Below are 12275 nucleotides of genomic sequence, written 5' to 3'. Positions count from 1 at the left end.
GTTGAGTATATTTAACTAAAATCTAGATGTTTCTAGAAAAGTTGACTGTAGAATTCCTGCAAGGTCTCTGTTCATATAAATTTTACTAATGACTTTGCTTTTCAACCAAATCCAGTCCAAAACTCTTCATTGCCAAATTCGTTCCTTCTATCCAGTTATCTATCTATCTATCTATCTATCTATCTATCAATCTATCTATCTATCTATATATCTATCTGTCTGTCTATTTATTCTTTTATCTATCTATCTCTAACTATCTCTATCTATTTATATATCTCTAACTATTTATCTATCTTTATCTTTCTATTTATCTCTATCTTTCTATCTATCTCTACATATCTCTATCTCTATATCTATATCTATCTCTATCTGTCTATATATTGATCTATCTACCAAAAATTGTAATTGTATTATTGTAAATGTACGTAATTGTACAATTGTACTTTGTACAATTTGGACTTATCCTCATAAGAAAAATGTCTGAAGGGTTCCAATCTGTTTTTAAAGTTTACTTCGAGAAATTTTATTGCTAAAAGTTGACATGGTAAGAAAAAACTTTTTTTTATAAATTAACAACATTAATTTTGGAACAAAATGTAAAAAATTATTTAGAAAAAAATTAAGGTTTAATACTTCAGTGTCCCAAAACATCAAGGTTAAAATCACAAAGATCTTTTATTTTAAAACCTATGTTCACCCAGAAAAAAACGTTGCTTTTTTATTTGTTTTTTATTGGACTGCACATTTTAATATTAAAGTAAAAGAACACTTACTTAACTGAAAAAAAGACTCAAATGAAATTTTTACAAATATTCCAAAATCTCATAATTCTAGTCGACATGGCCAATAAGTCCATTTAAATGGATTATTTTCCCCTGACTTTTACAATTTCTATACTCAGGGTCGTCTTCCTTTACATCTTGTTCTAAACTCGACTGCGTAGAGTCAATATCACGGTAGGTTTGGTAATTATATTGACATGGTAGATTATAGAATAGATGAGGATACTCCCAACCCATCATTGTGAACAGATCCTTCAAACATGTAACATCAAACAGATTTTATTCATAGCTGATTAATCAAGTATCAGCTGATTTATCAAGCATCAGCAGATTAGGCATGTATCAGCTGATTAATCAAGCATCAGCTGATTTATCAAGTATCAGCTGATTTATCAAGTATCAGCTGATTTATCAAGTATCAGCTGATTTATCAAGCATCAGCTAATTAGGCATGTATCAGCTGATTTATAAAGCTCAGTGTTTTATAAACCTCAGCTGATTATCAAATAATAGTTGATTAGGTAAGTTTCAGCTGAATAATCAAGTATCATCTGATTTATCAAGAATCAGCTGATTTTTCAAGTATCATTTGAAACTCATGCATTAGCTAATTTATCAAGAATCAGCTGGTTTATCAAGTATCAGATAAAACTCATGCATCAGCTGATTTATCAATTATCAGCTAATTTATCAAGAATCAGCTGATTTATCAATTGTATCAGAAAATTTATCAAGTATCAGCTGATTTATCAAGCATCAGCTGATTTATCAAGTATCAATTGATTGGTCAAGTTTCAGCTGATTTTTTAAAATTAAGTATCAGCTGATTTATCAAGAATCAGCTTATCAAATACCTGATCTCCTAATCCTCCTGGAACATATTTGGCGGTAACCATTTTGTAAAACTCTGGATTAATCAGCTGATTAAACAGCTGACTTTCTCGGATATTCTCCAGGTTGTACAGTGCGACCCCACTGTTGAAGCCCTGAACAGTAAACAAACAATAAACAATAAATGGACGGCAAGCTGATTAAAACGGATTTTAATGATTGAAAGTGACCAGTTTCTTGTACCTGCCATATCCCTGGTTGACCGACAAGAGTTCCTGGATTTTCCTGGATGAATAATTCTGTTCGTATTCTGTAATACCTTGTCAGTTCCGGACCTACTCCAATCACTTCACTGAAAAATACAGGGTGTCTAAACATAGTTTTTTTGTACTAAAAGTACTACAAGTAGGAATAAACCAATAAATGAGGGGGGGGGAGTTCTTTGTTGAAATACTTTGCTCTAAAATGTAGTTTTAACCTTCAAAAAAAGGACTAAAAAATTTGAAAATGTGCTCTTTCTCTTACAAAGAATTTCAAAAAAATTAGAAATAATTTTATATGTCTATAAAAAAATAGGATAAATTGCACATTTTCAACGATAAAATTGCAGATATATACGTAATATATATTACGAAAAATAATGTTTGAACTTTTAAAAAAAAATCTTAGTATATTACCTCCTGGAAACTTTTTATAAACAATAAAACAAAGTTTAGTCGGTGAAAAAGCTAATTAAAGTTTTCGAAAAATGCCCCCCCCATACTGGAAGTACTTTTATGTAAAAAAAATTATGTTTAATAGGCCAAAGCTTAAACACACTGCATTGACACCCTAATACAAAGTAAATAATTGCGGTTTTAAACTAAATAACTTCTTTATATGTAAATTCATTGTTCCTTTATTATTACAGCGCTTTTGGGCGTTTTGATCTATAAAATAAAACAAGACATTCGTATATATATGTTACGTATAGCAGGTCAAACGGCTGAACCGATTGGGATAAAATTTGTTGTGGACACTCATGGGTGGCGGGGGGGTGTCATAGGCTAAACAAAATTTTCCACGGGCAACGCCAGGCCCTTTAGCCAGTGAATTATAATTAAGTATTAAAATAAATTTACCCTTTCTTCATGTTTTTGTGTTCATTCCACAATTCCAAAAGATCAATTCTGAAAAAACATGTACTTTATAGTCAAAGAAAGGAATAAACAAATTTAATTTCTGAAATGGTTGCAATCTCATATTGTAGAGCTTTCATAAATGTCTAATTATGAATTTTGCTACAGTGAAACCCTTAATAACGAATACATCGGAAGAATTTATCAAATGTCGTCTTGACAATTTTTCAATGAGTGTTATACTATATTACGTAATTTTCAGTATTTGCTAAAATGAATAAATAGCCATGAATATGCAGAACAGTTTTAAAGAGTTTCATATAGTCATTTAATTAAAAAACTAAATATCTGCAACATTCCATTATCAGAAAGTGAAGAATACGACATTTGATGAATTCTTTCGATGTATTCGTTATTAAGGGTTTCACTGTAGATTTATTTGTCAACCTTTGAATATCGATGGTTCATTCTACAGTAAAACCCTCAATATAAAATACATCGAAAGAATTTATGAAATGTCGTCTTGAAACTTTTTCAATGGGTTTTATACTGTTCTACGTAAATCTTAATATTTGCAAAAATAGGTAAATAGACATGAATATGCGGGAACAATTTTAAATAGCTCCATATAATCATTTAATTAAAAAACTAAATATCTGAAACATTCATTATCAGAAAGTGAAGAATACGACATTTGATAATTTCTTTCGATGTATTTAAAATTTAGGGTTTAACTGTATGAATCATTTATTGAATATATTAAACAGTCTGTTGATTTAAAGATAATGTATAAACCTACTTGAATTCTAGATCTACATCAAGCACCATCAAAATCTTGATTTCATCAGGAAACTCAAGATGATACATAGGTCCAATATAGAATAGATCCTAGATAATACAGTATACAGGGATATAGAATAGATCCTAGATAATACTGTATACAGGGATAGAATAGATCCTAGATAATACTGTATACAGGGATATAGAATAGATCCTAGATAATACTGTATACAGGGATATAATATAGATCCTAGATAATACTGTATACAGGGATATAGAATAGATCCTAGATAATACTGTATACAGGGATATAGAATAGATCCTAGATAATACTGTATACTGGGATATAGAATAGATCCTAGATAATACTGTATACAGGGATATAATATAGATCCTTGATAATACTGTATAAAGGGATATAATATAGATCCTAGATAATACTGTATACAGGGATATAATATAGATCTTAGATAATACTGTGTACATGGATATATAATAGATCCTAGATAATACTGTATACAGGGATATTTAATAGATCCTTGTATTGTAATGAAAAATAAATTAAATAAAAAAATATTTCTAAAGTGCGCCCTTTAAAGGAAGTGTTCGCGAAAAATGAAAGTGGGTATAGGATTACGTCGAAAAATATTTGATGGTGATTGCTACTAATCTACTTCTATCGTTGCGTCTATAGGGAGAAAATTGTTGAAAACTACTCGATCATACCAAAGAACATGGAGAGCAGAGACACATAGCGGTCAACTAATCGTTGTTTAAATTGAATCATATATAAAACAAATAAAGAATATTTTGATATATCAACTATATATGAATGTGTCGCAATAATGTGTAAATAATTGAATTATATTTTTAGAATTAAATTGATTTTCTTACAATCCGAGTCAAAAATTGCAACTTTCTGAATTTGTATGGACGCTATGTTCTTCGGTATTATTAGTTGTTTTTAACAATTTTCTCCTTATAGACGCAACAGATGGAAGTAAGACCATCAAATAATTTTACGCTACAGTTTTGTCACGTTCTGTATTCCCTTGCCCCTGAGCTCTTCATGCAAAAGATGTGAAGCCCCTGAAGTCGAGGGGTGGAATGAGTCTGCAGTGCAGTCACGAAACCAGTTTTTGATCTGTAAACTATGTGTTAGAATTGTACTATATTCTCAATTTCTCGTCAGTTAGATTTGATATTTGATATAGAGATATTGTTGTGATTTGCTCACGGCACATTAAGGTATTAATTAGGCTATCTCCCAGCTGGAAAATTTCTCTCAATCGGAATTCCGATTTCAGACTTGAGGAATTCTGACGTAGGAATGAAATCGCTCCGATTTTCCATTCCGATCTCCGTACATGAAGCGGAGATCGATAGCGTAAACAGGGCGGTTGAACCGATCGGCTTTACATGAGAAATGAGCTTGTTATTTTTCAAACTAAACTGAGTTTTAAGCTATTGAAGATTATCCCTTTTCATATATTATGAGCTCTAAAATGATTTTATCATTGTATTAACGATCTTGTACATTTTTTTCATTTGCTTGTACAATATTATATTTCTTTTGGTTATAAATAAAATTAATTTGGTCAATCTATTGCAGATTGTACCCGTTTCTCATTAACCAGGGCACTGTTATTATCAAGGAGAGATTCTAAAAGGAGAAAAAGAAATCTGAGGCTTAGTGTTGTTTCTAATCACCCTAGAGTAGGGCTGGGTGTGTTCCTGGTGGAACGATTGTTCTTTCCCAAGAACGAACGGAACAATCGAGAACGATCCTATCGTTCCGAAAAAAAACAAATGCTTAGAACACGTTCTTAAAAATATTGAAAAGAATGGTAAAAGAACGGATCGGAACGGGAATTGCTTGAAAAGAACAGTTAAAATCGTTAACGCGTTCTTATTATCAAGAATCCACATTTTTGATCAGATTAAGGTTTCAAGGATACCGTTACAATCGGGCTTTGTCATCTCTGCATGGAGGGCCCCTCAAAATTACGCCCACAGTCCCTGTAAGTCTGTCTTGAACAAAAAGACACGCTGCCTTACACCAACCTGCTTATATTTTGTGTGATGGCGGAAAAACATTTTTGAACCATCTTCATACTGAAAATAAAAAATACAATTAAAGAAATGAAAATCATTGAATTTTGTGCAATTTATAACATTTTTCGTCCTAGCTATGCATAACGTAAATATTTACACAGCAGATTAAATTAATTGTTCAGGGTGTGGGTCCCAACATCCAGTTATGATAATATTCTTATAAAAACAAACAAACAAAATTAGAATATATACAAGATGATAAAAAGCGCTCAGTATTCTTATTTTAATTTAACAAGTTTCATCCTAGATAACAATTTTGCAAAAAATCCGCAGAAATTTCCAGGAACCTTTCACTGGAAAATCCGGTGAAAACGTCGACAGAAATTGGAGATATTCTCGAGAATTTCCAGAGAAAGGTCCTCTTTTGAGAAATTCCTGTGATGAACCCAGGACAGTGGCAGTGGTTTGGTTGCGGCTGGAGATGTTTCCTGGGAATTTATCAGAACCAAATCCAGAGAATTTCTTGTATCAAATTCAAGGGAATTTCTAGTAACCCCTTGCAAGGAAATTCTCGTAAACAATTCTGAGGAGTTTCTTGTTACCAATTCCAGTAAATTTCTCATTATCAATTCTGGAGAATAATTCCTAAGATTTTCTCAAGATGTCCTCAGGAATATCTTGATATTTTCTTAGCATATTTACTAATCAGGAGATTTTTTTAGATGAAAGCAGAGAAATAAACCAGTTTTGGCCTAAAAGGTATCCTAATTCCTTACAATCATCTATAAAGTCCCATCGATTCCTTTGTGGGCAACCCTGTACATCTGAATTGTCAAAAAAAAAATGAAAAAATTTCATAATTTTTCGAAACGAAATTAGGTTACAGAGAAGGGAACCTCAAAGACACCTTTAAATTGAAGATCATGTCCTAAGCATTTCTACGGAATTTCCGGAAAAAAAATCCAGAGAAATTCTCAGAAATTTATTGAAACAAAGTCTCTAACTCTGTTCCTCAAACAATTCTTAAAATTGGTGACCAAGTCCTGAACGTTTCTAAGGAATTTCCTAAGAAATTCTTCATAATTTCTTGGAAAAAATTCCGGAATTTCTCAAAACTAAATTACAAAAATCTGATCCCCTAAAAGACTCTGAAATTGTGGATCAATTTTGGAGAGCTTCCAGTGAATCAGTCACAAGAACCTGTCCTTGAGAAATTCCAAAAAAAATTTCCAAAGCAAGTCTCCAAAGTTGGTTAATATGAGGAAATTTAATATTTTTGTTACCTGTGATATGAGTGGAAATTTTTATGAAAATGTGTTTGAATAGGTAAGACATAGAGAACAAATTTTGATTCATTTTAAACTGATACAAAAAAAAAGCCTTTCAAAAGTCTAGATATTATAAGAGTTAATTTATTTCTCAACCTGTACCTAAACAACAATTAAGTTTAAAGTAACAGTTTTTCGTCCGTTTATAAAATAAAACCCAAGTGCTATCCAACAAGAGACATCGGCCTAATAGGTTTAATGTATACTCACTGTGTGATTATAATAATCACTAGCTGAAGGGTTCCCTCAACAAATTCCCGCCCTTCGGTCCAGCAGTTTGACCGGCTTTAGGAAACATAAAACGAATGTCTTGTTTTATTATATATATTGTAAATTTTTAAGAATAAAACGGTTCTTACCACTTCCTCATAATCCTCCCCTGTGATTCCAAAATATGTTCTCATGTCCTCTAAATACACCTTAATTTCTTTTAATGTACTGAATTGTTCTCTACAGTACAGTACAGTACAGTACAGTACAGTACAGTACAGTACAGTACAGTACAGTACAGTACAGTACAGTACAGTACAGTACAGTACAGTACAGTACAGTACAGCTAATTTAACATTTCGTAAAATTTTCTATTTGAATTGGCACATTTTCAATATTCTTTTTAAATTTTAATTGATTTTTTTTGCACGCCACAAACCCAAATTTTGCAATCCATTTATCTTTGCAACCCGTTATCATAAACCTATAATATTTCAAACTTAGCCTATTTGATCTACTTACATTTAAAGTTTTAAATATCAAAGGTGTATTGTATTGTATTGTATTGCATTGTATTGTATTGTATTGTATTGCATTGCATTGTATTGTATTGTATTGTATTGTATTGTATTGCATTGTATTGTATTGCATTGTATTGTTTTTGTATTCTATTGTATTGTATTGTATTGTATTGAAAAAAAAATAAATTAAGATAAATTCCTATTTCTTGTTTGTATTTTGTTGAAAAAACTTCTAGTTTCACGAATTCAACTTTCAAAGATCTAAACAAAAAGAAAAAAATATATTACTGATGTCCTATTTGCTAAGAATTATCAACATTAATGAGGAAAGAGATAGTTTAGCAATCGTTTAAGATGTTTTGCTATGTTAAGATTTCAGTTAAATAAATAAATGAGGAAGAATTGAGTCTCTGTCGGCACCACTGCAAAAGCAGCACGATCCAAGCATGTACTTGTTAATACATTCAGTCGTACTATCTAGTCTGAACTACCTAGTGTAAATTCGGCCCAGCACGTTTTATGTAACCTGGCAGGATTACATCGGCCCAAAAACTCTGATTTTTTAATTCCTATATCTTTGCAATCAAAAATTTAAAATTATGACTTCGTTTTGTTCAAATAATCTAAGTTTGAGTTTGTGACAAAGCCTCAATTCTTTAATAAACACTAGCAAAAAGGTTCTTAAAAATGGCTAAGACTAAACAAAACGATATTTTAAAAATTAGAAACAGTTTACCTCGGAAATTTTCTGTCTTTTGTTAGAATAAATAACGCGTTGATCACGTGATATGAGAGATGACGACCTATTTCTTCGTGGACAACTTTTTGAATCTGGGGCTGAGTATAAAAAGTACATTACAACTACAATTACAATAAAATACAAAATAACTAACTAACTAACACAATAGACAGAAGGGTAGGTTAAATTCATGCAACAACCCTGGTGTGACATTCTGACCTCGTAGCTTCTCAATAAGAGGAGCTATGATAAAAAACCTTTAAGATTTTTTATCTCTCGTTCAATTTACTTTAATTAGACGTAAAATATGATTGGATCGTGAAAAGTTTAAAATAAAGAGGTTCATTTATATTAATTTAACATCTGATCGGAATGTTTGTGTGGAAATTGTTAATCTTGAAAACTTGATATTGATATCCAATATGGGCATATTTAAATTTGAGGAATGCTTGATCCCTTTGTTTTAGTTAACTCTGCACCAGGGGATCCCGAGATTAAGTTAATCCGTAGAGCTGCATTAGATGGAGATCAATGCTGGATCCTGAGATTAACAACCAACAAAAAAATATAAATTCTGGTAAATCTTTGTAACAGTATAAAATTGAACTCCTATTATTTTTCACTTTTAAATCAACTCCGCGCCAGTACATGGTCACCCACAAAGGCAAGAATTAAATGGCCTGAGCTGAAAACTTTAGAAAGGTTGATATCGAGATGCTTGATCCTCTCTTTCTGCTAATCCAGACTAAGTCTTTAGATTAATTTCTATAACAGATAAGGGATGCACTCTTTAACTTTTGAAAAACCGGTTTTCAGCTTGAGCTGAGAATTTTAGAATTGGATTCCCTTAATCCCGATCGCTTAATTTGAATATTCAATGTGAACACTTTTATTCCCCGCTTAATCCACTCTTTTTCTTTCTTTAAAGATATCCCTCAGATTCTGACTAAGGAGAGTTCTCTCGTTAAATGGCGCGTAAAATTTCAAATTTCCTGGCTTCTGATTGGCTGTTCGGAATTCTGCATACGCCAATCTATTCGCTAAATTTATACACTTTTCAGGACGCAAACTAAAGATGATTTTGATCTTGAGATTAATAAAAAGTGTAAATCAAGCATTGGTTTCAATATCCACAATTCTAAAGTTTTCAGATATACATTTGGTCTTTTGTCTTTAAGTCTACTCAAATACTTCAAAACAAATTTACATGATAACAAAATTCTAAGAGTAATGGGTAATAAAAAAACGTCCCACATTTGCTGATTAAAATAAAAATTGAAAATGTTTGCAATTTTTGACAAATCAAACAAAAAAGTTCCATGGCAAAAATGTTTTAAAAATTTCTGTAAACCCTTACCTTGGACTTTTCATCAGTTATAAACATAATATGAAGTGGTGTACCCTCACTAACAAAAGTAAAAATTATAAAAATTATGTAAAAATAATGTAATCTAAATATTTGATAATGAATATTAAAAATAGAAACTCAACGACAAAAAAATTTAATTTAGAAAATCTTCTTGAAAAATAAAAAAGTAAATCTAAGAAACATTATTTTTTTTAAAAACACCTACCTGTGTTCTAGGAGGGATCTGGAGAACAAACGTAAATTCTTGAGAATTTTGGGAACAGTCCCATCATTTTCAGGTTTTATGTTGGATAGGATCACGCTCATGTGTAGATGAGAATCGTCTATTTACAATATAATTTATCAATCTTAAAGGGACTGAAATGACGAAAATTCGAGTGGCTCTCCATATATGTTGCTTTACATGTGCAATTAATGATGTCAGGTATTTTTGAAAGGCATTTTCCCAAGCAGCAACTTCCCAAATGAACAAATTCCCAAGCGGTAACATTTCATGGCTGTCTTAGCCGCAGCGCTCGGCCCCCTATCCCAAGGGGCGGACACTTATTGTGTGTGTGTGTCTGTACTTAAAGAGTGTGTGTTTATTGTTAATTGTTTACTTAAAAATAAGTTTAATATACATGTAGTAATTTATTTACATATTTAAGTCAGCACTATATACCAAATTTCTATTCAAAGAATATAATTTGATTAAAGTTTACAATAAAATACTCGTTATTCAAGCTCACTTAAAATTGACAACATTGTTCTGCAATTTGCTTGACTGTAGTCATGTTGTGTGTCTGTACCAAAAGAGTGTGCGCGTGTGTAATACCGAATTTGTCTGCAAAACAGTGCGACCGGCTTTCTCATGCCAGACCAGCGCCATTTCCCTTCCCTTTATTCCTATTCCCTGCCCTATCCCCATTATAGCCGTAGGGCTCGGTCCCCTGTTGCACCCTGCCAAACTTACAAGGCCTAACCTAACTCTAAATGTACATTTGGGAAGTTGCCCCATGGAAAATTGTCACGTACTTGGGAAGTCTCCCTTAGGAAAATGTAACTGGGAAAGTACCTATAAACACCCAATTCATAACTTTCATAGAAGTTTTTTTTTATGATCGTAAGTTGTTCATATTTTTGGTTTTGAAATTATAATCCTGTAAATCGAATATTAGCTGGCTCCACAAGCTCTTGGTAGAATACCTAAAAAATATTGAAACTTCAAACCAGATTTACAAGATTGGTAAAAGGTTAAATCAAGGAGGAACAAGATCAACAAGATTGGTATAAGGTTAAATCAATTGGGAAACCGTTCATAATTTCTTAATTTTCTACCTGTTCTCTGACATCTGTAGTTGCACTGGTTCCTCCCAAACATCTTTGTACTGCATGTACAACAAACCAAATCTAGAAATATGTACTGCATATACAACAAACCAAATTTAGAAATATGTACTGCATGTACAACAAACCAAATCTAGAAATATGTACTGCAAGTACAAGAAACAAAATCTATAAAATTAATACAGAGTAAATTAAATTATTTTACGATTTCTCACAAAAATGAAAAAAAACATTCGGTAGGGCAGGCGGTAATAAATCGAGAGAGGTCTAAACTAAATTACAATGTTTTTACAACAATATATTTACAGAAATAAGATGAAATAAGATTAAATAAGATGAAACAAGATGAAATAAGATGAAATAAGATGAAATAAGATGAAATAAGATGAAATAAGATGAAATAAGATGAAATAAGATGAAATAAGATGAAATAAGATGAATTAAGATGAAATAAGTTAAAATAAGACCATACCTTCAGAATTCTCAACATTTTCTAATTAGGAAAATAATTTAAGCAGTTATATTTAATTTACATCATTATCAATAAAAGAATTTAAATACTAGTTATAAACAATAATAAGTGTACAGTTTATACAACTATACATCAGAAACTACACTTGAAATTATAATTTGCTTAGTCATCTTCATACCTGCCCGAGTGGGGAAGAGGGGGTAGGGGTGCTCGTGTGAAAGTTGAATGGGGGGATTCCTTTAAACGATGATTTCACCTGATTTATTTATATCTTTATATCTTTATATCTTTATATCTTTATATCTTTATACCTTTATGTCTTTTATCTTTATACCCTTATCTTTATATTTTTATATCCTTATATTTTTATATCTTCCTACCTTTATATCTTTATATCTTTATCTTTATATCTTTATATCTTTGTATCTTTATATCCTTATACCTTTATATCTTTACATCTTTATATCTTTATATCTTTATATCTTTATTTTTGTATCTTTATATCCTTATACCTTTATATCTTTACATCTTTATATCTTTATACCTTTATATCTTTTTTACATAACATCAGTTCTCCCGCTGGGAGACTTCTACGCTCTCATCACTCTGTATTAATCAGGTCTGCATTCAGTTTCTTCTATTAGAATTTAATCATGTTTTTGTCTAAAGTATAAAGAGAAAAGCAGAAAATTTAGATTTAATCGCTGTCAACTTGGGATCGAAAGTCTCAGTTTGCTGTTAAAT

General features: G+C 31.2%; 1 protein-coding gene across 1 annotated transcript; it reads right to left on the bottom strand.

The window, feature by feature from the left end:
- Positions 1-575: 575 nt before the first annotated feature.
- LOC111715934 (uncharacterized) lies at positions 576-11646 on the bottom strand. Its single transcript, XM_023491344.1, has 14 exons — positions 11532-11646; positions 11051-11122; positions 10873-10918; positions 9939-10056; positions 9722-9770; positions 8362-8462; positions 7825-7886; positions 7254-7303; positions 5576-5626; positions 3531-3619; positions 2735-2782; positions 1857-1965; positions 1637-1768; positions 576-1034 (listed from the first exon to the last, which is right to left on the bottom strand). Exons 1-14 carry the CDS (start codon positions 11547-11549, stop codon positions 831-833), a joined length of 1149 nt encoding a protein of 382 aa, XP_023347112.1. The 5' UTR covers positions 11550-11646; the 3' UTR covers positions 576-830.
- Positions 11647-12275: the final 629 nt, after the last annotated feature.

Source organism: Eurytemora carolleeae, unplaced genomic scaffold (assembly GCF_000591075.1).
Source record: "Eurytemora carolleeae unplaced genomic scaffold, Eaff_2.0 scaffold1908, whole genome shotgun sequence".
Classification (NCBI taxonomy): domain Eukaryota; kingdom Metazoa; phylum Arthropoda; class Copepoda; order Calanoida; family Temoridae; genus Eurytemora; species Eurytemora carolleeae.
The sequence above is the reverse complement of the archived record's forward strand: the minus strand, read 5'-3'. Positions and strand labels throughout refer to the sequence as shown.

What these genes read in the sequence shown, in the direction of transcription:
- LOC111715934 (XM_023491344.1), bottom strand. An exon ending in CTACAGATGTCAGAGAACAG is followed by an intron (nt 10,919 to 11,050) that starts GTAGAAAATTAA and finishes AATATTTTTTAG; the next exon opens with GTATTCTACCAAGAGCTTGT. An exon ending in GGGAGGATTATGAGGAAGTG is followed by an intron (nt 5,627 to 7,253) that starts GTAAGAACCGTT and finishes TTTTATTTTCAG; the next exon opens with TATGAAGATGGTTCAAAAAT.